The following is a 25,181-nucleotide window of genomic DNA, read 5'->3' on the forward strand; positions in this document are numbered from 1 at the left end:
TACTCCGGGTTCAACTGGTACATGTTGATCTGATCCTGTGAGGCTAGTGTCTTTGTACGACCCAGGAAAGCTTGGACAGAATCATGCCCATGCTAGTGGGTGGTGACTTTGGACTCTAGGAACGCGTGTGTGCTCATTGTTAAAACTTAGAAATGCCGTTTTAAGCAACACGTTGGCAGGGGCAGAACTTTTCCTGGTACACAAAGCAAAATGGGGCCGTGCACACACACACACACACTCCCTCCCTCACGTTGGAGACCATAAAAGTGTGTGTTTTCTGCATTGGAGTTACTTACAGTACGCACAAAGCGTAAGCCCCGTTGACGCTCTCGCTGTCCCGCACCAGGAAGCTACCGTCCCTCCCGGCCCGGGCGAGCAGCTCCTCGGCCGCGGCTCGACTCAGGTCCCGGTGATACCACATCGGCGGTGCGGGCCCCAACGGAGACACAACCCCACCTCCGCCACCGCCTCCCCCGGCCATGGCCACAGCCCTTCAACCCGGGTTCAACTCAAGCTGTTTCCCGACTTCTCCGGAGAAAAAAACAGGGCTCCCACTCCCAGCTCCAGAGTCGGCGGACAGAGGCGAAAAACAGCCCCAGAAAAGTCGCCCGTCAGACGGCGGTCAGCTGGTAGCGTAGGCCGGTGGTTAAGTTGTAAAGTTTCACTGTTGGCGCCTGGTTCCTCGGCTCCTAAAAGGCTCCGCCACCCTCCTCTCCAAACTTCCCACTCCCACGGAAATCAGAGCATGTAAATCCACAGTGGAGACCGGGGAGCTACAGCGGGGGGCGACCCGCGTCAGCACCCATACACTGTCTGCACCAACATTTCCTGGTAGCAGCTTCAAAATAAAACCGGCTAACGTGGAAATCTTATTTAGGCACCTTATTTTGGTGAAACCGTCACCCGATGTTGGTTTCTTGTTGTGTTCTTCCACAGCTAGCTTGTAATAGGGAGGGAGAGCTGAAGATACTCAGAGTTGAAAGGAGGGATGGAGAGAAAGATAAGGAAAGGAAAGAAGAGAGAAGAGGAGCAATGGAAAGAAACTACATTTATTCATCTTCTCTACAGTCATGAGGTACTTACAATTTTTACTTATTTTTTTGTAAGTTTTCCACTACATAAGCAAATATTGAACTTATCACTCCACTACCTTTTTGATGTTTACTTTAGTAAGTTAATTATTTCATCTCACTGCTCCCATGATTCCTTTTGTTCTTCTACTCCGGACTGCGCACATCCTGCCCAGAAGCGACCTGCGCACATCCTGCGAAGAAGTGGACTACGCAGGATTTATCTAATTAAATTTAATAAAAAAATCCCTGTTTTATTATTATTATTCTATATTTTTGGATTTTTCGGATTTTTAATCGATTACTTCCACTCTTAACTACACTTATTAGTGCCCAAGCACCAACCTTCTTGTTTGAGAACGACCGCTCTAACCCCTAGGCCACACCACCCTTATATTAACATTAAGGATTGGATTACCTGCTCATTCCCATGAGAAACTAACCACAGGAAGAAGATGGACAAATTATTGTGTGTGTGTCTGTGTCATTCTATGCTGCGTTTTACTTATTTCCCTGAGCATTCTTGGAGTACCTCGTATTTCCTTCCAATTTCTATATATATGTTGTTATTGGCCATTGAGAGATTTTCAAGAAAATGTTCAACTATAAAAAGCTAAATTACTCAATTACATTGTAGCTACTGGTATACTTTATATAATTGATGGAATTTATTAGCTATAGTTTGCCTCTTTTATTTTCTCCCAACCCTCATACTATCATGGCTCTAGTGGCAACCGCTGACAAGGCCACGCTAATTTCTGAACAGCTTCACAATCCAATCCAATTATGCAATTCTTTTCTTTTCCACACACACACCATCACCTCCCCCCCCCCCCCCCCCCACACACACACACAAACACACACACACACACACACACACACACACACACACACACACACACACACACACACACACACACAAAGAGTAACTGTTCACCTAGAGGCAGGAAAGGGAAACCACAGGAAACAACCATCCCAATTTGGAGATAATTGCCCTGTATTAGGACTTCAGCCATTTTGGTGTTTATTTTTGTATACCTCTGGTTGCCCACAAAAAGTCTGAATCGTAAAATTTGGTATGACCCCCACACTCATGCACCAAAAGCAAAAAAGAGGTAGAGTTAAAGTGAGAATGAGAGAGAGTTGGGCAGGGTGGTGTGTGTGCAGCCAATGACCTCAGAAAAGCTAAGTATTAATAGCCACAGGACAGCAGCCATCCCAAAGCTATTTCTGGCTATTGCATCACATCGTGTGTCTGTGTGTGTGTCAATTCACTGCAAAAACTGTAAAAAAAGTTCCTACTTAACAATATATCTACATGCAGTGATTGTAAAAGTATGTGTTTGCAGGATGTCATATAATATTGGAACTATTTTGTCTGCAAAAAATGTTTTATAAATAACTTTTAAAAACATTTTCTTCACATATATCTCACCACAGTTGTCTGTGTTACCTTATTAGTTTACTAATCAATTATTACATGTTGCAAGACAATACACATTGCACTCACTTATTCAAACAACACAATGTGGGCTTCAGCGTCTCAAGAACTTCATTCAGACCGGAGGAGCCAGGCATCGAACCACAGAGCTTCTGTCTAGAGGACAACCCGCTCTATTTCTTAAGCCACCATTTCAATTTTAAGCTTTAGCCATGCCAAAGCGAGCACCACGAGGCTGTAAAGCCCATAACCCACCCCAAAACTTCGGGCTTTAGTAGTTTGAGCCTGAGGCTGAGACCAGATGCCTCAGCCTCAGGCTAGAACACTGGAATCAGTCTGCTAGTGTGAAGGATTTCTAGGCTCAGCTTGACATCAAGTCAAGGACATGTGCTTTGTTCAAGCTGATGTGGCTATGACAAACTGATGGCTGAAACAAACTCTAACCCACATTAAGTCCTCTTCTAATGGTTCTGGTTACAGAAAGTATTGGTCCATTGCTATTTTGAAACTTGACTCAAATCTTTTGGTCAGTATTAAACGTCTGCAGTAGTTCTATACCAGGCCATAGAAAAGGGAAAGGGATGAACATGCAATGCTGAATTTTCAAAGGTGTAATCAGGAAGGTTGTTGATAATCAGCCTCAGAAATGGAGCAGCACTTTGACACGTCTAATGTGGCAGAGGATAAAACTTTTTCAGAAATATAAAGACTCTGTTGACTGCATCATTTACGGCTTTTTGAACGATTAATCATCCAAGGGCCTTGATTATGAAACTACTATATTGTAAATCTGACACTTATCTTGGATCCGCTAAGGTCCTGTCAAGAAGTCTTGTAGATACACACCCCAGCGGACCAATCACAAGGCTTAGTCAAAGGCCTGTGAGAACACAATGACACGTGGCAGTGGCACAAACACCATCCCTGACACACAAACACACACACTCACACTCATACACACACAGACCCACACTCACACACACAACCTAACCACAAATCATATCTGACCGCTTATCATGACCAGTAGTTCAGAGTTGATGGTTTATTTCATTACCAGCGTTTGGTCCCCGTGAGCTCTGCTTGTCCAGTGTTTCTGCTGAAAGGGTTCTAAAGAGGTACCAAAATAACTACACAAACACACACACACACACACACACACACGGTACTGACTGGAACCCCATAATTACCAGGCAGTGGAGCCCAGTGCTCAGTCACAGTGTATAGAGACATTTTCCCTCATAGCAGATCCTTGGTCAGTTTGACAGTTTCCTCACCGGCGGTTGAGGTTATAAAGGGGTTATTAAGCTGATCCATAGTCTGCACTTATATGAGTGAGGTCCTCCCAGAGCTGTAATAAAATATGTGGCCTTGTCCAGATGTATGAGTTTATTTTTGTTTTATTCTCTTATCCTACTGAATGTCAGTGCATGTGAACACATGTACAACATATGAGTAAAACAGCTTTTACTTGTTGTTTACAAGCAAGAAGGAAATTATCAGAGCGACATGGACTCTGGCAATTGTTGGCTGGGCACAAAATAAGGAATTGAAAAGCAGGACAAGGGAATTAAACATCACAAAGAAAATAAAGCAGATGCAGATTACGGATTAGGGAAAGTTTAACTGTCAGAACAGGACCAGAAAGCAACCGCGACATGATATTATTCTAACAGTTTTATTGGAGCCACTATGGGGACACATGCCAGCATGATGTGGATATCATGTCAGTGCATCACTACAGAGAAAGATGCAACTGCCAGGAAAAGCAGCATTGACAAGGTGAAGCTCTGGTGTTGCCGTGCGTTGTTAATGTAGTACTCTGCCACCTTCTCGTTGGGGTTCGGCCCAGTGAACCACAGCTGCATGCAGCGGCCTGACGTTTTGGTGTAGTCGGTATAAAGGTAGGACTTGGACCAGATTTGTTCACACATGGACTTGGGATCGGGGTAAACTTCAATCCAGGGTCTGCACTTGCTGCTTTTAGGGCATCTGTTAAAACCTGTATGAGATAGAGAGATGATTTCATATATGTATTAATAAACAGGCAATGAGTTTACAAGTAAGTATATGCATGTAAGACATTGTGTACACATAGTTATTTGTGTTTAAGACATGGGTAAATGTGTGTAAGTTAAATAAGGAAATGTGAGTAAATCTTGATGTTTGCAATGGTCTGTGTGCATGTGCATGTGCGTATGCATGCATGCATGTGTTCGTGTTTTGTCCTTGCCTGTGCTCCAGTCCCATCCCGTGTGCCAATCACTCTTGCAAGTGATATCATTCTTGCAGTCTTCCCACCAATCGTTGCAGTCCTCCTTACACAGGGGCACATCCAAGACACGTTCCTTACGCCAGTTCTGATCCACCTATAAATACACACACACACAGACACACACACAAACACACACACAAAATTGAAGTATAATCCACATTTTCAGAAAAAAGCTGCAATGCTATGACATGTAAGATGATGTATGAAGATCTCCACAAGTAGTACAAGCTAAAGTTTTAAAAGTAAATGTACCATGTTAACTTTTGTACTTGACTTGAAGTGAGTTTTTAAATATGAATAAAGTATTAAAATTAAAAATACTTTTCTAAGTGTAGCCTATTGTCTGATGCAAAAGTCTACTCCATCATTATCATTAAAAAAATAAAAAATGTGAACATGTAACGTCATGCTTGTGAAAACGATGTCGGTTAAAAGTGAAAGAATATCTGAAAATGTATCTACTCACTGAAAGTAAAACTACATGACAAACGTACTTGATTACATCCTGCCCCCTGAGGTAACAAACTTTATACATGGATTATTTTTTAGCTATCCTGACAAGCCCTCTTTGGCCCTCTCAACTTCTTATGCTGCCATCTAGTGTTCGAAGTGCAGACACACAAGGCAAACAGTACACACTTCTTGTATCCAGGGTCCCAAGTGTGGAGAGCACTCGTGGAAGCAAGTGTCCTGGATGAAATGTTTCTTGCACTGTTTGCTCATAGTACCGCAGTGATCCCAATTGAAGTTGTACAGGTAGGAGTCATCGTTGTGGGCTGCTGAGCTGGTATTGGCTGTGCAGCACGCATTGTCACGCCAGGGAGAGCACTGGAGAAGAAGAGCAAAGAGGCTGTGAGTCCAAAGCATCACATCCCAATTCTTTCTCTGCTCTTTGATTCCAATTTGTCACCTGTTGGTAAAGGTCCCCCTCGCGGCCCGGCTCTACTTTGTGGTGTTTGCCATCCATGCACATGTTGAGTTTGTTCAGAGACAGAGCACCACTGCAGAGGGCCATCAGCAAGGAAAGGACAAGCCACATGGTTCTACAGGAGGGAGGGAGGCATCAACATACATTAGTAATCAAGTAATCAGGAAAAATAATGGGATAACGGTTAATTTATAGCATCAGTCAAAAGTTTGATTTCCCAACTGTCACCCAGACAGCTGATTCAAAATGTTTGGGGCCTTTCATTCTCGTCAGCACAGCTCTTTTAGAAACATTGCACATGTGTAATACTTTGATATCTATAATTGCTCATTTTGTTGTGTTTCTCATATCTAATTCTCTGCTGAGAGAGTAATTTGAAATTCTGGGGAGGATACACCATCTGTGGCATAGTTGAGCTTTGGAAGGACATACAAATTTATTAACAATGTTTCTGAGCAGTTTCTGTCAACTTTTCTTAGATTTGTTATATGTTAAGAAAAGTCTCCTCATAGTAACCTTTTGTTCATCTACTGAATCAGAGATTAATCACCAATACAAATTCGTTAATTTGCCATTTTTTTATTTTCTATATCGCAGATGTTTGGTTCGAACAGAATCTGTAAAAATGTATCATGTTTTCATGTCCTTTCAGGGTTTTGTTTATTTGTGTAACTCCAATTTCCTGCTGCTATAACGTGGCATGGCATCTGGGTTCACAATTGCCCTCTAATGTGAAAGAGCTCTACCTACTGGACTGTTGAACAGGCCAGTCCTTAGTTCTGTAGCTAAATTACAACTTGAAGTACAACAACTTAAAACTGGAAAAAACTGTCACAGAAATGCACAACTACATGTGTCTTTCTCATTTAAAAGCAATTTGTGTGTATGTCACCAATTCTACAAATTCATAACACATATTCTCATTTTCTAGTATGTTACTTATATGAACTTTAACCTTTCAAGTCTTAGAATCACATGTTATAATTTCTGATGGTCTTTGACCAGCTGAGTCATCGGAATATGTTGTTTTTTTTGCATAATAATACAGATTTATACAACCTAGTGTTTTCACTTGGGAGATGGTCGCTTATTTTCTTTTTCCTTTCTATGTGACGAAGGATGGATATGAGAAAAAGATAAAACTACTAAAAAGACGGCAAAACAAAAAGACTATCAGTACACATATCAATTATGTATGTAGCTGAAATCAGTTTGAGAGTTAAAAACCTATCTATAATCCTTTGTATCCATTTTAGAGACAGAATAACATAAAACAAAAATATACAAATAAAACAAACTGCTTAACTCGTTAAAATATTCCTATGTTGTAAACAGAACCTGTACATGAACCATTCAGACTGTTCTACGTCTTGTAAAAGAAATCTGTAAAGTTAAACTACAAACCAAGTAATTCAATAAGTAAAGCAGTAATAACAGTGGCTACTTCTATGTTGTAAATACATGTAACACAGACCATAGAGAAAGTGAAGTTATTAGGAACAGAGTCACTTTACCTTGTTCAAGTGTGTAATGATTCCTTCCTGAAGGGATTATCTGGCAAATTGGTGTCTGCACCCCTTTACACAATAGCAAAGACTAAACAAGATCAAGGCCGAAGACACACATCCGTGTGAGTCTGGGTGAACAGAGCATGACTGAATGTAGGGTCGCCTCTATTAATGTAAAAAATATTTTCAAAGTCCAAAGTCTGTCTCACAAACGTGCGTGCGTATGTGTGTGTGGTATTCTGTGTTTTATTATATCTTTCAGTCAGGAGGGTTTGTCTTATCTCATCTCAAGGTCTACTCAAAAATGCATGCGCACGCACACACGCACACACACACGAACACACACACACACACACACACACAAACACACACACGCACACGAAACACAAACACACACACACACTCTCTCTCTCTCTAACTCACACAGAAAGTGTCAGTGTTTCCTGGGATGGTAAACATGAAAGAAAGTAGGTATTTATGAGTTTTAAAAGAATTACGTTTCTGCTACAAGTTGGTCTCATGATTTCACTGAATCATTTAACAAGAGTGTATATACCTTGTGTAAAATGAGGGTGTGTATAGTGTGTGGTAATATGTAGAGTACATTTCAATGATTAATCAAAATATAGGGGTTGTAGTTTTATCATTCGTCTATCTCTTGTAATGGGCCCTAGGTGGGGTAATAGCTGTATACCTTACATTCCCTACACCGTGATTCTTTTAGATAGAATGGATGAAAAGAATGGGATTTGATTATTTGTTTGTTAGTTGTTTTCTATTGGTCCTTTCAACAGAAGACATTTTGACAGGTCAAAGTTGAAGAAAGCACAAATGGAATTTATGATAAAAATGAATGATTGCTGAATTATTTTTTGTTTGGAATTGTAGTATACATCTACTTCCACATCTATTTAAAAACAAATTAATTGGGAAGCACTTGTACTTGAGCTTAAAGAGTCCTCTACAATAAATAAAATACTAATGCCATTACTAATATGTAGCTGCTTCTGTGCCAGGGTCCATGTGAAGTGCATGCTGGCTCACTACTCGTCTTACTGGGACACCTGAGCTGGACAGAGACATTATTAATGCTAACCTGAGTTCATCCTATTATGGGATGTCAAAATGTATGCTGTCAAAAAGGCCTATGTAGTTAGTACAGGACAAAATACACACTTATTATGTGAGGATCTCAAAATCTCTTAAATGTGATATGTTACTGTGTTTATGTGGAAAAATGTATTAGGATGTGTAGAATAATTATTTAATACAATGTCAAATTACATTTTCCCTTTTCCCTGTGGTGCTACTGCCCATAGGCTACTGCCATACAAGCGGAACCTTTGCGAGGTGACACTGTAAGAGAGGACTCTTTCAAGGGGAACACAGAGGGCTTCCGGTCGATTTAGTTTGAATTTCTGAGAAGCTGTGGCGAGAGATTGTCAGGTATTTAACTTTAACTTAAAATAACACATTACGGGATGTTTGAACCAGGAATATTAGCGGTTAAGTTTTCAATATACTTTATAGTTTCTCCACAGGAACAGTTTAAATCGTCGGGGTCACATTAAGTCACCGTGTCTCTCCAGCAGCGTTGTGTTACATTAATCTGTTTATTATCACAGTGAACCAGACAAATACCGTGTGGCTTCATTTCTGCCGTGCAACCCCCGAGGTTTCACGCTTTGTGTCTCGGCTAGAAAGCGACACATCCCCCCTGTACACGCTACGAGCACATTGACAGTGTTGTTGTCGTCCCTGTGTGTGACAGACATGTCCACGCTGTTCCCCTCTCTCTTCCCCCGGATCACCGAGACCCTGTGGTTCAACCTGGACCGACCCTGCGTGGATGAGGCCGAGCTGCACCAGCAGGAACAGCAGCACCAGACCTGGGTAAACGACCACACCTCTGCTGAGACACACACAACACATACACCACACACAACACACACACAGAGAGACACTATGACAGATAAGTATTGCATGTTACTGATGCCTACTTTTGACTCTTGCAGCTGTATCATTACACATTTTTCCATTGCGGGATCTAATAAAGGTTGATCTTATGTTATCTTAGAAACTGTTAACTGTGTTTTAACAGTATCCTGCTTAGAATCAAGGAGCCATGAATCCTATTTTTTTCCCTCACTACCAATTATGTATCTCAGAGTTAAAACTGTTAGAACAACAAAGACGATGAGTTTCAGTCAGAGTGGAAAACCATATCACTTTGAGTGGAAAGTTATATATTCAAATTCAAATTAATTAATTTAAATGGACGATTTAATTATAAACTAGTGTCACCATGAGCGGTGTCAGGCTCAGACAACAAATCAGGCAGGGTCTGAACAAAACAAACAAATGGGCAGGGGAGAAAATACAACTTCCCATGTGATGATAATTCAGCCGGTATAATCTCTTCAGATGAACATTTTCAAGAAGTAATCCTCAAGTTTCGTTATGAAGTAAATTAGAGAAGTGTGTTTACAAAGCTGGTCATTTTACAGTTGTAGAATAAATATGTGTTCTACAGTTGCAATCAGAAATATTCAACCCCCTCACCTCAATAGACATCATAGTGATGTGGATGACAGATAATGACAATAAATGACAAAAAAAACTCATCAAACAACAAAGGATATTTATTGATACGTATTTTAGTTATTTTGACAACAGAAGTTGACTTAACTTGGAAGTTCAAATGAAAAATGTAACTCTTTCAACACATGTGCATGTGCAGTATTATTCAACCCCCCAGCTTCAGTACTTTGTGGCGCATCCTCTAGCTTTTATAACTTCTAAAAAAAAAAATCGGTAAGTGCGGACAAGCTTCTTACACCTCTCAATTGGAATCTTTGCCCATTTTTCAAGTGCAAAAGCCTCTAGATCGATGATGTTTGATGGCTTCCATGCTGCAACTGCCTTCTTTAAATCACACCAAAGATTTTTAATCAAATTTGAATCTGGTGACTGTGAATGCCATTCCAGGACGTTCCAGGATCTTTTTCTCAACCAAGCTTTGGTGGACTTGGAGGTTTTGCTTTGGATCATTGTGTTGCTGGAAAGTCCAATGATCACCAAGGTTTAATTTGTCAACAGAAGGCATCACATTCCTCTTTAAAATGGCCTGGTATTTCTGTGAATACAGGATGCCATGTACACAATAAAGATTGCTAGTTCCTGCCGCAGAAAAACAGCCCAACATCATCTTTGACCAACCTCCATGCTGGACTGTGGGGATGGTATTCTTCTGGTCCTAAGCCTGGCCTTTCACACGCCAGACATACCGCTGGTCCATACGTTTGGTTTCATCAGTCCATAGAACTGTCAGCCAAAACTCAGTAGTCTTATCCAAATTCCTCCTGGCATATTCTAGTCGTCTTTTGATGTTCCTTGTGGTCAAGAGCTGAGTGTTTCTTGAAGCCGGCCATGAAGTCCTTTTTTATTCAGTGCACGTCTTATAGTTGCCACTGAGGCACTTGAACCAGCCTTCATCAGGTCATCCTGTAGGTGTCTTGCAGTCACACAGGGGTTTATCTGAGTTGTTCTGACTAAGTTGCTGAGGGTCTTTGATGAAATGTTGGGCTTTCTTCCACGGCCAGGCAGGTTTGAAGCTGATCCATCAGTTTTAAACTTCCTTATAATGTTCCCAATTGTGTCTCTTGGAATATAATTTTTGGGGGAAATCTTCTTCTACCCAAGGCCTTTCAGGTGTGATGAAATAATCTCCTCTCTCAGCTTTTGTGGAAGCTCCTTTGTCTTTCCCATGATTGCAACTCACATTGAATACCTTCATGGGTGGGGTTTATATATGTATCACAGCTGAAGCAAATGAAGGATCAGTATAGAGTTCCCAAAGGCTTAATAATGTTTCAACTCAAGTTTAGGACAAAATAACTGTCAGACAGCTTTAAAAACAACAATATTATATAGGGGTTGAATAATTGTGACATGGCTATTTTAACAAAATATACTGCTACACACAAATACTACATCATGCATTTTCCGTGTTGATTTTCTGTATCACTCAACTCATAAAGAAGTCGTCCGAAACAGAATCTTGCTCAAAGAGCAAGATTCCGTCAACTTTAATTGATAAATCCTTAAAATCTTTGGAGGGTTGAATATTTCTGATTGCAACTGTATGGTTTCCAAACCTTTCAACTGAGACATTGTCTGTAAAATTCCTCATGGCCATGTCAACTTTTTACAGCTATTTTGTTGCCTACCCGCCATGTACCAAGAGGTACTGTATATGACAGTTTGTCAGTCAGGCTCTAATGTGTGTGTGTTTGTCCTGTTTCTTGTGTCAGTTGCAGAGCATTTCTGAAAAGGACAACAACTTGATGCCGATTGGGAAACCTATTTTTGAGGTACAGCATTTTTGTAACATGTATTAGAACAACAGCCACAGTAAAGATACCCACATCTCAACAGATGAATTGAAGTATAGCTCACACAACCGATTTGCTGCTGTATGAAAGTATGAAACAGATACTGGTTACATTATTCCATGTGCCTGACAACAAGTTGGAGCTCTCAGTTGAACACCTGAAACCTATTTATTCTATTTGCCTGTTGTTTTGCCTTTTGCCCTTTTTTGTTCCTTCTCTTCATCTATTTATATCATATGTCATCTGCATTTACTGGGCTCAGGCAGGATATGAAGAGGAGGACGAGGAGGACGACGAGGATGAAGAAGACAGCGAGGAAGACTCTGAAGATGAAGAAGACATGCAGGACATGGATGAGATGAATGATTACAATGAGTCACCCGATGATGGCGAGATCAACGAGGTGCTTTAATCTATCATTTATGGGACTTCTTTTCAAATTAAAAGCGCTAAATTCACTGAAATGACTTTTAGACATACAAGTGTTTTCTTTTTAACCGTACTTTCGGCTCCTCAAACAGAGAAACACCAGTGTGTAATCTGGCTCTGCTTCTGTCTGTCAGGTGGACATGGAGGGAGCAGACCAAGACCAAGACCAATGGATGATATGAGACAAAAGATGGTTTTACTTTCTATCAGACTGATGTCTGTCTGGCTCTGGATTTCTGCTCCCCTCTTAAAGCCATGACTGCTGCCTCTTGCGCCATGATATCCTTCAGATGAGCATTGGGTAAATCCAGCACAAGGGTCTCATGTCGAGCTGCTGCCAGTCTCCGAGCCTCGGGATGTCATTGGACATTGCTCTGAGTGTTGCTCACACATATAAGTTGTATAGAATGAAAGCATGGATGTAAGTTTAAACACATGTCAGCCTTTTCTGTGAACCTGTCAAAGCAGTTTCACACATCGTTGATGCTGTAAAACACTCGAGGTCCTACTGATCAGTAACCAGCCTGGCACTTAGCCAAATAGTGGCATCATGTCATCGCAGTTCAGTGAAACTACTAACGAAACTACGACCTCATCATATCTTCAGTCATGTGCCTCTTCTCAGAGTCTCTGCAAAGCTGACACAGCACAAACGACAGCTGACTCAGCAAAATAATATTTCACCTATGAAGGACTTCACCACAGAGTCCAATTCTCTTACCCGTTGTGTTTATATCATTCATTCAGAGTTTTCAGAAGAGCTTTTAAACTGTTTATTTAATTTTTTAACCTTTCAAAATATACCCATTTTCTTTTATGAATACACATGCATAACCAGCCCAGTTGTCTCATGTTTCTCTTTAAGGATTGTTTACCGAGGCTTTTATTATTGAGACTGAAATGAAGGCCTTGAATGTTTGTAATAAATTAACTTATTTTGATGAAATCATGATTTCTTTTTATTGGTTATAAATAATTAACATGAAACGTTGGTGTGTGTATGTGATGGCTTAGGTTGAGTTAATGGCCAGCGAGGTTCAATCAGGACTAGCACTGATAAAGTATAATAATCTGGATTTGATGTTGATAAAATGTAAAGTGTAAGTGGTGCTGTTTTACTGTTTATATTTAACATGTAATTGTGATTGACAGCCACTTTTTCCACTTGAACCAGGCCAGCCCTGGCAATGTTGGAGCAAGATTTCATATTGGCGCCCCCCAACATACACACGCAAACTGTCGTGCATCCCCAATAACTTTTGGACTGTATACAGATGCACACACAGGCAGACAAAATTGTAAGCTATAAAAAACTGGACTATTAGCACATCAACTCCATCCATCTCTCATGCTATCATGCCTTGATGTGTTGTTTCTCCGCTTCCTTTGGACTATCCCTCCATTTGATGTCCCTTCAGAGTGTCTGGTCGTACCTCAAAACCTTCTGGAGCTGTTTGCTTATATTGGCACGGAAGCCCATTGTGTGAATAGTTTGATTTTATTATTTTTTTCAACTTTACTTGAAATGGCTTTTTGATGCGACCCACATAAAAACTGTAACTGGCTATACAGCTGACAATGATACACCTATTAATGCTAAAACACACAATGCAGAGTCTTTGCATAGAAAAGCACAAATTTGTTTGAAAAATGTAAATTTGAAATTAATTTTGATTAAAATGCAACAGTGCTTTTTTCAAATGGATAATGTAAACCTCCCGGTACACATTAATGACGGTTCAAAACATAATATGAAAATACAATACACTGTTACACAAGTTCTTTTTTTTAAATCCATTCTCCTATTTCGTAATTCATACATGGCCTCTAGAAAGTTAGTAAATGTGCACACACAAGTGATAGGAATCCGAAGCTGTTTTGCAAGAGATGGCACACCTACACTTTGACAAGTTCATGTTTTATTAAAACTATTTCAGATAATTGAATGTTTACTGATGCATGTTGAAATGATTTAATTCTTTGCTTTGGGTTTTTAAGCTATGTTAGGATTAAGGTGTAAACAGAGACAGTTTCTCTGTTTGAGAAGAAAATTTTCTTCTAATATTAATGGTTTATCTACATTCTTCTAATAGACCCGTAGTTTATCTACTTGACGGTTCCTTATGTAAGAGGTAAGTCTTTTAACAGCTCATTTGTTTTGAATACACAAATATCCACCATCGCTACAACTGTGTACCCATCATCCATATTGTGTTGTGTATGACTGTTAGTACAAAACTTTTGTTTCGCTTGTATTGTATGCAGTGTAATTCAATTTAATTTTCACCATGACACAGTATGCTTGTTGCACACAGAGTACCAAAGGAGATGTGTTGGTAGTAACATTTAAACCAGGATGCTGTGCTCTCAACGCATACTGCATGTGACTATGCTTTATTCTTTCATTAGCAAAGCTCATTCAGGACAACAGCTGGAGTGCAGCTGTTTAGTCATAGCCATAGAAACCTAAGTAATGATACTGATGTGTTATGTATTCTCGTTTTCTCTGGTTCCTGCTGCAGAAAGATGGCAATATAGTAAGCTGGGCATGTACTGCCTGATATACCCCTGTAGTGTCCATGTTTAATTCATTTTCATGCCAGTGTTTTGTGTCAAAATGCTAAAAGTGTTTTTGGAAATACAGAAGGGACACATACTTGAAAGTCAGGGACGCAGGTTGAGTAAAACTTAGTGTTAAGTGGGGGGAGGACAAATTTGTGTTGGTTTTGAATTTTCTTGCATTTTCATTAACCCCAGTTCTTATATCCCTTTGTGTGTTTCTAACTGAACAGAGCTGTATTAGTAACTGAAGAGATAGAGCAACCTTCATGGTATGAGAGTGAAAATCCAGTAGTTTGTTGTGCTGCTAATGGAGAAATGAAACTCTCTTCTTTTTTCTGTTCATGCTGAACAGAAACAATTTGCTTCACACTACAAACCCCGTTGGGGGGAAATGTTTTTTGAGAGAAGATTACAGATTCATTCACTAGACTGGCACTCAGTAGAGCTCAACAGAGCTGTGTAGGTTCATCTCTAATCCATGTAGCTTCCTTCTACCAAATTGTGTGTTTATTGGTCCAGTATTGTATTAAATAAACCCATTGAGGTGAAAACATAACCTCCTTAGCAGAGGTTTTAAAACCTCCACACAATTAGCAAGGAAATGTCACCAACATTAATAATAATAAGAAACACAACAGGAAATTAAAAGTAGAATGAAATGTTTCTAGAGTATCTAAATAGTTGACGGGTAATTTTCTGTTGGTCGACTTATCAATTAATTTATTAAAAGCTCATTTCCCCCTGCTACTTAGTCTATAGGGTTTTTATATTGTGTTTTATTTAGATTGTATATATTTGTTTATTTTTGTCGTTCACTGGTTGCTGGTTGTACATCAAATTGCCCTTGAAGGATATTAAAGATTTTCTTTTATGGACAACTTTAGTTAATCACAAACCAAGCAAGAGCAGCAGAGGAACCAAGCAGCCAGCAGGGGGCAGCCTCAGGCTTGTTTCCATCACATGGAAACAAGCAGCAGCAGGCTGTAAATCTTGTAAGGCATCCGAAGACAAGGTTGTAAACTACTGGGTTATAAACAATAGGTTTTTAAAGCATGTTAATATAAAAGGAGCTTTTAAGTAAGGTCAAATATATGTAGTAAAGTAGAAAATATTTTCTCTGAAGTGTGTATCAAAACCAACATAGAATGACACGGACACACACACACACGATAATTTGTGCATCTTCTTCATGGACTTAGTTCCTTTTGTGGATCAGCAAGCTGTGTGGCCTAGTCGGCAGAAAGGACGTTCTCCAACAACTGGGTCGTGGGTTCGAACTCCACGCTTTCCCATTTTCATGCCGGCAATATACTGAACTCTTAAAATTGACAGGATTTCAATCACCTATTAATTGCAAAATATCTTACACTATGTAAATTTAAATTAAATCCAATATAAAAACAGAAAATATTTAAATGTAAAATAAATTAAATGATAAAAAAAATTTAATTAAATTAAATTTAAAAAAAAACAAGAAAAAAAATGTGGGCTTCTGCGCAGGATGTGCGCGTGCAGTTTTTCCCCCTTTTTTTTTAATTAAATTTAATTTAATTGTTTTTATATTTAATTTAATTTAATTTAATTTGATTTAATGTCGTTTTTTTTAATTTGTAAATTGACATAGTATTAGATATTGTGCAATGAATAGGTGGTTGAAGTCCTGCAAACACGACAGCCTGGCAAACTTTAAAATGAAAATTCCTCCAGGATACATACATTTTCACCACTTTCTATTTTACTGCAAAAACTTTTACATAACGGTAATATACAAATTTATATATCTTTGCTGTGATAGTTGTTGTTTTTTCCCCCAAATTTGGCAGGTACTATATGTTTAGATAGAAATAAGCTTTTTCTTCTGACATTAGTCTTTAATGGAAAGCTGACAGGCAGTGATATCAAGTGACAAAGATCATCTCTTTTGTTTTTACATTTGTTACCCAGGGGAGGGCGCTGTCTGAGGGGAGTTGAGATGAAAACCATCTATAAAAGTTATCTTTACCATCACATTCTTCCTCAAAGACAGTTTTAACATCAGGTTCACCATCATCACTTCATCCCTTCCTTCTCCAAAATATGTATCTGTCTAATAGTGTGATTTTTTCCCAGTCTGCATCGTTTACTTGATTCCCTGGTAGACCAGCTCAGCCATGCCATCCCTGATGCCCTTGCTGTACTCCAGCATGGCCCGGTGGATCTTCCACTCATAAAGGCCGCTCTTACGAATGTGTCTGAGGAACTTTGGCGCCCCGGGAAACAGCACGTTGTCCGCCACGATCATAGACCCTTTCCCCAGCAGACCAGAGCCCTCCAGCATCTATAACACACACAGAGGCAGTATCATGTAAATGTGGGGGTTGACTATGTCGCTAAACTTTACTCTTCATCTTCTGTATTATAATAATCAACATGTGTATACACAACTTTTGAGCTGTTTTCCTTCCAACCAGCCCTCGTTTAAGAAAAATAGGAACCAGGCAGAGAGGAAGCCCGTTGTTTTAAATGTTTAAGTCAGTCAGATTCAGACGTATGGAGAGTTTTAGATTTTGTAACATTGGAAGATAATCAAAGGCAAGGTATCGTATGTCCTTTCAAATGATTTATGATCGTGACCTGCAGATCAGGACAGTAGGATTTCTTCCAATGGTCCATGAAGACGAAATCCAGACGCTCCAAACCGTAGTCAGACCGCAGCCGAGGGATGACTTCATCGGATGGATTCACAATGAGCTCAACCTTGTTAACAAAGCATGAATGTGTCAATGATGTAGTACATTCCATATTAAATATGAAATTACACAAAAAAAGAAAGGTGATGGCGTGTATAGGTCGTATTAGGCTTCTGTGAAAAGGCCTACAGTACACAGAGTGCATTGATACACAGTGAGATGCTGTAAATAGGTCAAATATTTCCGCTGCCTCACTGTGTCGTCATCAAATCCTGCCAGGCGGACGATTTTCTCTGCGATGGCGGCATTCCTCTGGTCCATCTCGATGCTGTAGAGCCTGGCACCCAGGGGCAGAGCTCGGGCGATCCGCACGGTGCTGTACCCGCAGTGGGCCCCCAGCTCCAGCACGGTCAAAGGACTCTGGTTCATCAGCAGCCGGTCCAGGACCTTCCCTGGAACCACACAAAAACACCCACATCAGCAAAATGTCTACCTTTAAAGCACGTTTTAATAAACAAATATTCTGCTGTATCATCCACCTTTCTTAGGCCCAATGTTGCTGATGAACTCCACCTTGCTGCACCAGGCGTCGAAGGCATCCAGGATGCTTTCAGGGTCTCCGGGGATGGCATGAGTAAGAACGTACTGGTAGACCCGTTCCTCTCGACTCAGACCAGTCATACAGTCCTTCCATATCCTGTACAGGACGGCCCGATAGAACAGCACAAAGTAGTAACGGTACCTGATGAGCAGTGTCAGCAGGAGGGGGATGAAGGCCAGAGCGATGGCAGGAGACACCATCCTAACTCACACAGAGAGAAACACACACGCACAGAAGTGGATTCATAAAACAGTAATAGGAAAAAGAAGGTAGAGAGTTGTTTTGGGAAAATGTTATATCACTAATTCGCTGAAGGCCTGTGTTTTATACAGTATCTATATTTTAACTCTGCTATACACTGTTGTATTAAAATGCAACTGAAGTTTCATTCTCGGTAGAAACTTGACATTATATAAACAGATAATATGGTTTTGAAATATCCGAGTCATTCTACTCATCATACACGTGCTTAGCCGTGTCTTCCTACCGAAAAAGGAGTTGACGAATTAAAAGAAACCTGGTTCTTTGTATTTTGTGGGAAGTGAAAGTAGTCATATGAATAAAACAAAACTGGTCACCAGTCCTGAGCTGCTTCGGGCAGACTTTGGTTAGATCAGAAAAAACTATAACCACTTAAAGATCTTTCATTAATGCAGGATAAAGAAATATAATTTGTATAACACAATTATATACTTTTGGCTATTTTAAGACCATTGTTTGATTGAGTCTTATTCATAGTGTAGTGTTTACCTGAAATGACACACAATTAATTAGATTATTATTATTATTATTATTATTATTATTCTCATAAAGACATTTTGAGAGGAATGTTCTCTCAGTCTAAATTACATGAGAGGAGATCTGCACATAACGAAGCGACCAGGCTTCAGACCTGCAGTGAACGGGCTGCCTCTCTCGGCCTCAGGTAACTGGACACTCCACACACAACAGATGCTCTATCAATATATTTGCATCAACATGAACTGTCTCTCGTTGTCCCATAAAAAACTGACCGACTCACCTGGTTTCTAACAAGCTTGTGGAAGCGGAGCGGCTGCAGTGAGGTTAGCAAGGAGGAGCGTGGCACTGAGACGAGAAAAAGACAGAGAAGTGTGTGTGTGTTTGTGTGTGGAAGAGAAGGTAAGAGACCTGAGGGTATAAATAATTTATGTATCATGCATGACAGTGTATGTCCTATAATTAGTTACATATAACAGCTGTTAAAGCCGGTGTCAGTGTTGATCTTAAACATCAGTTTTCATTATTTTGGATAAAACACACATTTGGGGTTCCTCAGCTGAATAAAGCCGACACAGTGAGACAGAGAGAGGCATCGTGAAACAGATACTTGATATATCAAGAAAACATCAACAGGTGTGTGTCTGTGTGTTGTCGCATGGAGTCCAATTTCTTTTGCTGAGTCATGATGGAAAGAGCCGGAAAAAACCCTCGAACGCAAAGGAAAAACAAATTTATTGTCTCATAGCTAATGTCACACAATATTGTTTAATTAAAGCTTATTTCGATTAAGAAAAATGTATCAACTTCTAAAGTTAAAGCAGTGACAGATTCGTCTTAGGTCAAAATAAATACAATAAAATGCAAAAATAGACGCCAAACCCAAATTTAAATGATTTATTGTTCAAATCAAACTTCCTGTCCTGTCTGTATTTTCAGTGCTTGACATGAGATTACAGCGTACTCACTTGTTAAAAGCCCTCTCGTCTTTCTGCTGCTGTGAAACAATATTATACAATAACAGTCAATGAAAAACACACTTGCGTATAACAGTATTACAGTTTTGTGATAGTATAGGTAGTACAGTGTAAGAAAAATAATTATCATTACAGGAGTAACAATTACACTGCTCCACCTTGTGTATGATGAATAGAAAACATGTTGAGATCTGCCTTGTTTTAAAACCATTTAGACTCTTCTATATACACAAATTTACACAAAAATACAAGAAAAAATTGACACAATTTCGAATTGCATTGGTCTGTTGGGCGGTGGTTTGCTTTGTACCGAGTGCCATTCTAGTTTATTATGTGGATTTTTAAGGTAATCAGGAACAATTCATCAAGGAAGTAGCCTGTATGCACATTTATAGATGTCTATGAACTTTCAGCACTGTTTTGTTTACATGTTTTCTAAAACCTGTTCTTATGTGATTCATTTCATGTTATTTAGGAACTATTGTCTCCGCCAAGGAGGTTATGTTTGTTCTGGATCTAGTGGACTTAAGAGTGTTTTCATCGGGTACTGGGTTTTTCTGGTAACAAATAGGACAGAAACCTTTCCCTTTCACCAGTGTGTGTCCGAGATAATGTGGATTCAGTCAGGTAAGCCACAGGTCATATATACTGGCGGGACGGCAGTCGTTGACCCTACACCTCAGGACAGGGATGCTTGAGGAGAGCTCTGATGAACTTCTTCAACTCCTTGTCCCCTCTGGTCCACCTCACCAGCCGAGTCAGCACCAGCCTTCCCTCCTCAGCCTGAGCCAGGGCCAGGAAAAGTCCATTCGGCGGCCCATTCCCCTCCTTCCCTCCTTTAGCTTGTCCTTTATCCATCTGTTCCTCTTCCACCTGCAGGTCTTGGTTGGTGCCTGCAGAATCTAAGCCAGGACACGTACAGGTGCCTCCTTCTTGCAACCACAAAGCATTGTGAGCCATGGCGCCTCCGATCCCTTCTGCCCTCTCCGCTCCTCCCCCCGCCCACCTCAGGATGCGGCTGCGGGCCGTTGGCACCAGCTGACGGTCCCCCCCCACCGTCGACACACTGCCTAGACGCATCTTAAATGCTGCGACAGAGACAGAGAGGGTTCAATCTAACAGGTGTGATTTCAGACACATTGTAAAGCAAACTCTGTGATTAGATCATCTGTTTCGTGAGAAGTTTATGCTACGGGATTTATTTCGTAATCCACATTTGTTTGTTCTCACCATATGGACTGTGGCAGAAGTTCTCCTGGATGTCTGTCCCTCCTTCAGCAGCCAGACTACAGGCCTCACAGATAACACTCCCTGGGGAAGTGATAAGAGAGATTAGATGAGTGATAGGAGCGTCTGCAGTAGGGATGTAAAAGAAAATCTCAAAGGTGGGAGGGAACAGATGGAGCAGAAACTCAAGGATCAATTCACGCAAAACAAGCCGAATTTTTTTTTGAATAAGACTGTGATCTCCAGAATAGAAAATTCGAGCCCACATCTCTGCACGATTTCAACTAAAACCTGACTGATTTACTGCGGAAGATGAAGATAGAAGAACTGTGACCAGGACGTGCAGACATGTCATACTATAAAACCTGTCAGTGCTCTGTAATGGAGAAATGATCCATATTATAAAAGCTTTATCTTGATCTTACTGGTGTTTCTGGCTTCTTAGCAGCAGAAATAAGCTCTGACCTGTTTTGGATGAGGTAGTACCAGTTAATGATGTGATGGCTAATATACTGTAATTTGTGCATTGTGCAAAAATATGCAGTGCCTTCAGGGGTAATGATATAATTGTGTGGTGCTCTTGGAGAGTGGAAAAGTACACATTTCCCCCTCCCAAGTCTAGCTCACATTTTTGTTAGGAAAGGTTGTATAATTAATCAAAGTTTGAAGCTCGTAGAAACAGGAGTCCCAACAAAACAACACTGCAAATGTGTGAGGCGCCACAAGCCAATCAGCCCAGTTTAATCCTTCACAATGCATCTTTTTATATTCTTATATGTCTTTAAGTATAATCTTAATCTCAAAAACAAAGTGGCCTACAATCTAAAGACTCAAGTACATTAAAGTATCTGAAGAGTTATGTTAAGTTAGCGCCACTGCATTATCACTGTTAAAACATAGCTTGATGTTGACAGTGTTGTTGATGGAAAGACGAGTTGGCTGCGAAGCAGCTCAGAAAGTGTGATGAGTGAAACATGTAATTAGAGCTGCAATGATTAGTTGACTAATTGATTAGTTGAGTTGATTCTGCAACTCTTTAGAATGACTGATTAAACATTTCAACCATTTTTTTCATGAGAAAGTGCAAAATACTTCCAGCTTCTTTTGTGTAATTTTTTGCTATTTCAAGACATCGTGTTTGATTTGAAAAAACTGTGATGAGAACTTTTCACACTCATGTATTTAACATCTGAACAGTTTATAGACCAAATGATTAATCGATTAGACAATAGTCAGATGATTAGAGATGATCTCTGGTTGCCAAACTACTTTAGTCAGTAGAAACGATTAATCGATTAAAGACAGTAATCCCTGACGATCTACTTTGGTCAGTAGAAACCACCACCGACCATCACTGACCTTTCAGCGTCTGCTCGTGCTTCACCTCCTCCTCGGTCCGCCCCTCGCGCTCTCCGGTTGCCGGGATGCACAGCTCGGTCGCGCGCGGGAACCGGCTGCAGTTGAACATCTCGGGCCACGGGAACCCGAACGCGCTCATCACGGGCACGCAGCCGTCGCGCACGGCCTCGCACAGGGCCCTGCAGGGGCTGACGGGCCCGGCGAGCTCCGGCAGACACACCGGGGCGAACAGCGAGCACAGGAACTTCTTGGTGTCCCGGTGGCACAGCTTGGAGACGAGCGGCAGCCAGGCCGCCGACTGCTGCTGGGCCTCCCGCAGCGAGTCGTGCCCCAGCAGGTTGGGGACCCGCATGTGCCTGTAGCCGATCCCTTGGCACAGAGACAGGGTGCTGGGGATGGGTTTGCACACCGAGCGCACCGACGAGCTGAAGCCGAGAGACTGCGGCCCCAGCTGGACTGGAACCACCGTGTCAGAGGCTCCGCAGAGCACAACGAGGCCGAGCAGCAACACACTCATGTTAGTGGATCCGCAGGGAGAAGAGGGGGGTCTGCGGTGCTGCTCCTCCGTCTGTCGGGGCTCGATCGGCCTGTAGGTGTAAACAAAGAGGTGTGGAGGAAACGGGGGGTAAATGAGAGGGCAGGCGCCTCCCAGTCATCATCATAACCCCGGCCCATCTGACTGGCGTCTGCCTCCACACCTCGCTGCAGAGTCAGGGGGGCGCACTGTGTTTCTGCACTCACGTTGGGTAAACTGGGAACTGTGCTCCAGGGTGCAGAGTGCAGACATAACACATGTCTGTATGAACAAATGTTCCAGACTCCTCATGTTGAAAACAAGCCACTCCGTCTCCATCCGGTCATATACTGACTTCTGCAATCGATCAATGCAGATTGTTCCTATTTCTGGATAAGATAAGTTAAAATGAGATGAGATGAGGTTAAAAAAAAAATACTATAAAAAAGGGATAAGATTGAATGAGATTAGATAACTAAAACAAGTGTCAATTAAGTGTTGTATTTTGTATTCATTACAAAATATGAATACTATGATAAGTACTGGCAGAAAAAACATAAATACTCTGTACATTCATTATCACTTTAATCAGTTTTATCTTCAAGTTTTAAGGTTGGATTAGGGGAGAAATATTTCTATAGAGTTTGCTTTGGTTTGAACGAAATGAGTCTAAAGTAATTCATGGGATTTTCTCTGCACGCAGGGACAATAGGAGGGTGTTTCTGAGTTTTGAAAAACGTTACCTGTCAGTACTGTGACATCATGGAATGGAAATTTAGTGCAACTTCAGCACTATGTGTGCTGCTCTGTCATCATCCTCAGCCGGAGGGTGTCACAGACCCTTTCATATTTTTCAATGGAGACTGCCACATGTGCAGCAACAAGCCTCATCCTGTTGCCCTCACCCCTCTGCTGCTGCTGTCGAATTCATTTTGCTCAGTTTCGTAGCCTATCATTAATTTAGACAGCTCGCATTTGATTAAGTATTTGCAATGTTTTGCTAGATCCTATTTCTCTGAAGTTGCTGTCTGGCTCCTATTGCTTACAATGTAATTTCCTAGATCCCAGGATTCATGCATTTTTCAATAGTTTGCAGTTGTCTGATTGAACACAACTTGGTTTGAGATCTTGCACATTAAGAACAAAAACACTTATAGTCTTTGAAGATTGAGTCTCTAGGATTTAGTCCAGAAGTTGAAACCAGATGAATACCCCCTGCCCCACCTTCCCCTTCCAGAGTCAAGTAGAAATCTGCAATGGCTTCAGGTAATGTAAAAAGAGCCAGTGTTTGGTTTGTCTCCTTTGGGCTACTGTAGAAACATATAAGGGACTAATTTAAAGGTCATGACAACACAATATTTCGCTATTTTAGGTGATTATGCACTAATGGAAACAATATAATAAATTCTTCACATTGGACCTTTAAGATGTTATGTATTCATATATAATTCAAATTATAAAGATGGCTGAGGGGCTGAGGATAATGTTTCCATGATGTGAAATATATTAATGTAAAAATTACTTTCCCTTTCACTTCTTGGACACTTCCATACCCTATTTTCCCTTAACTAAGATCTGTATATGTATCTACTATTGTTTTATATTTCACTTAGTTGCTTGTACATAATGTTAGTATCATATATTTATCTTTACTTTGTTGTCTCTACTGTCCACATGTATCCTTGTATGCAGGACACAGACACATATATACCTGGCAGATAATTCTGTATGAATGGGGAAATGAAACCGGTTTTGTGAGAGAGTTCTGCAGTCTCCAGGAAATCAGCACCCGTCACTTGGAGCTGGGAAGTTTCAGTGTTTTCTGGTTGTCAAGTATTGGTTGTTCAAGAGTTGAGGGTACAATAATACGATCTGCATGGAGTGGAATTAATAGACCATGCTTCATTATCATCCCCACATTATTAAGCAGCTACATCAAGCTTTTGAAATTATGAGTGGTTTCACTGAACTTAATGTGATGAAGTTTGATGCTACTTGAGTTTTTTTTTTTTTTAGATTAACCAAACTCTACCGGCTCCTGTATGTTTCATTACAGTTATCAGAGGAAATATGTTTTTGATACTAATGGACACTAAAAGTTGGAGAAATCATAAGTAATACACATGTGAACAGGTTAAACAGGCCAACAGGTGAGTTCACTGTCAGTCTCCGGACGACCCAGAAGCTCCTGAAGAAGGCTACTTCCTGGAGTCAGTATAAACTCTACTGGTATTAGTCTATGTATCAAACTCAGAAATACCAGTAGAAAGTAATCATTCCTTCATTTGGGGCCTGAACCAGTTACCCCCCAAAATAAACAGAGTTTACTCGAGCAGCTTTCTTAGATGCCCCTGAATCTTGATCACATTTGATTTTTCATTTACTTTCTCTTCTTCACTAATCTATTTACTTACAAACGCTCACGTTCGAATTTCCACCACACTCACGTGACGATGGCCAGAACCGCTTCTGAAGAACCGGAAGTGTCGGCT

The 25,181-nt window shown here is 40.6% G+C and overlaps 5 protein-coding genes across 6 annotated transcripts in view; 1 reads left to right on the forward strand and 4 right to left on the reverse strand.

Moving 5' to 3' along the window:
• Positions 1 to 829, reverse strand: part of inppl1a (inositol polyphosphate phosphatase-like 1a) — a 28,071-nt gene extending 27,242 nt beyond the window's left edge. For both annotated transcript variants that reach the window (XM_053422197.1, XM_053422196.1), the window contains exon 1: positions 297 to 829. In XM_053422197.1, coding sequence (XP_053278172.1) covers positions 297 to 481 — 185 coding nt within the window. In that variant the 5' untranslated portion in view covers positions 482 to 829. The remainder of the gene's footprint in view (positions 1 to 296) is intronic.
• A 3,338-nt stretch (positions 830 to 4,167) lies between these two features.
• Positions 4,168 to 7,351, reverse strand: folr (folate receptor). The gene is made up of 5 exons (XM_053422198.1): positions 7,226 to 7,351; positions 5,694 to 5,826; positions 5,423 to 5,611; positions 4,742 to 4,877; positions 4,168 to 4,510 (listed from the first exon to the last, which is right to left on the reverse strand). The coding sequence occupies exons 2-5, from the start codon at positions 5,820 to 5,822 to the stop codon at positions 4,236 to 4,238; spliced, it is 729 nt and encodes a 242-aa protein (XP_053278173.1). The 5' UTR covers positions 5,823 to 5,826; positions 7,226 to 7,351; the 3' UTR covers positions 4,168 to 4,235.
• Positions 7,352 to 8,539: 1,188 nt separating this feature from the next.
• anapc15 (anaphase promoting complex subunit 15) lies at positions 8,540 to 12,988 on the forward strand. Its single transcript, XM_053422199.1, has 5 exons — positions 8,540 to 8,665; positions 8,991 to 9,112; positions 11,533 to 11,592; positions 11,876 to 12,016; positions 12,177 to 12,988. Exons 2-5 carry the CDS (start codon positions 8,993 to 8,995, stop codon positions 12,222 to 12,224), a joined length of 369 nt encoding a protein of 122 aa, XP_053278174.1. The 5' UTR covers positions 8,540 to 8,665; positions 8,991 to 8,992; the 3' UTR covers positions 12,225 to 12,988.
• Positions 12,989 to 16,723: 3,735 nt separating this feature from the next.
• tomt (transmembrane O-methyltransferase) lies at positions 16,724 to 18,074 on the reverse strand. Its single transcript, XM_053423551.1, has 4 exons — positions 17,813 to 18,074; positions 17,529 to 17,725; positions 17,218 to 17,340; positions 16,724 to 16,921 (listed from the first exon to the last, which is right to left on the reverse strand). Exons 1-4 carry the CDS (start codon positions 18,072 to 18,074, stop codon positions 16,724 to 16,726), a joined length of 780 nt encoding a protein of 259 aa, XP_053279526.1.
• Positions 18,075 to 19,494: 1,420 nt separating this feature from the next.
• Positions 19,495 to 25,170, reverse strand: sfrp2l (secreted frizzled-related protein 2 like). Its single transcript, XM_053423554.1, has 4 exons — positions 25,104 to 25,170; positions 22,176 to 23,078; positions 20,820 to 20,900; positions 19,495 to 20,677 (listed from the first exon to the last, which is right to left on the reverse strand). Exons 2-4 carry the CDS (start codon positions 22,690 to 22,692, stop codon positions 20,262 to 20,264), a joined length of 1,014 nt encoding a protein of 337 aa, XP_053279529.1. The 5' UTR covers positions 22,693 to 23,078; positions 25,104 to 25,170; the 3' UTR covers positions 19,495 to 20,261.
• Between the last annotated feature and the right edge of the window lie 11 nt (positions 25,171 to 25,181).

The sequence above is a fragment of the Pleuronectes platessa genome, chromosome 5 (genome assembly GCF_947347685.1).
Source record: "Pleuronectes platessa chromosome 5, fPlePla1.1, whole genome shotgun sequence".
NCBI classification, from domain to species: domain Eukaryota; kingdom Metazoa; phylum Chordata; class Actinopteri; order Pleuronectiformes; family Pleuronectidae; genus Pleuronectes; species Pleuronectes platessa.

What these genes read in the sequence shown, in the direction of transcription:
- sfrp2l (XM_053423554.1), bottom strand. Translation starts at nt 22,692, where the DNA reads ATGAGTGTGTTGCTGCTCGGCCTCGTTGTGCTCTGCGGAGCCTCTGAC. An exon ending in GCACGAGCAGACGCTGAAAG is followed by an intron (nt 20,901 to 22,175) that starts GTCAGTGATGGT and finishes TCACTTCCCCAG; the next exon opens with GGAGTGTTATCTGTGAGGCC. An exon ending in CTTCTGCCACAGTCCATATG is followed by an intron (nt 20,678 to 20,819) that starts GTGAGAACAAAC and finishes TCTCTGTCGCAG; the next exon opens with CATTTAAGATGCGTCTAGGC.
- tomt (XM_053423551.1), bottom strand. Translation starts at nt 18,074, where the DNA reads ATGGTGTCTCCTGCCATCGCTCTGGCCTTCATCCCCCTCCTGCTGACA. An exon ending in CAGGATTTGATGACGACACA is followed by an intron (nt 17,341 to 17,528) that starts GTGAGGCAGCGG and finishes TTTGTTAACAAG; the next exon opens with GTTGAGCTCATTGTGAATCC. An exon ending in CCTACTGTCCTGATCTGCAG is followed by an intron (nt 16,922 to 17,217) that starts GTCACGATCATA and finishes TGTGTGTTATAG; the next exon opens with ATGCTGGAGGGCTCTGGTCT.
- anapc15 (XM_053422199.1), top strand. Translation starts at nt 8,993, where the DNA reads ATGTCCACGCTGTTCCCCTCTCTCTTCCCCCGGATCACCGAGACCCTG. An exon ending in AACAGCAGCACCAGACCTGG is followed by an intron (nt 9,113 to 11,532) that starts GTAAACGACCAC and finishes TTCTTGTGTCAG; the next exon opens with TTGCAGAGCATTTCTGAAAA. An exon ending in TTGGGAAACCTATTTTTGAG is followed by an intron (nt 11,593 to 11,875) that starts GTACAGCATTTT and finishes TACTGGGCTCAG; the next exon opens with GCAGGATATGAAGAGGAGGA.
- folr (XM_053422198.1), bottom strand. Translation starts at nt 5,822, where the DNA reads ATGTGGCTTGTCCTTTCCTTGCTGATGGCCCTCTGCAGTGGTGCTCTG. An exon ending in TGGGACCCTGGATACAAGAA is followed by an intron (nt 4,878 to 5,422) that starts GTGTGTACTGTT and finishes GTGTATTTATAG; the next exon opens with GTGGATCAGAACTGGCGTAA. An exon ending in GGGATGGGACTGGAGCACAG is followed by an intron (nt 4,511 to 4,741) that starts GCAAGGACAAAA and finishes TATCTCATACAG; the next exon opens with GTTTTAACAGATGCCCTAAA.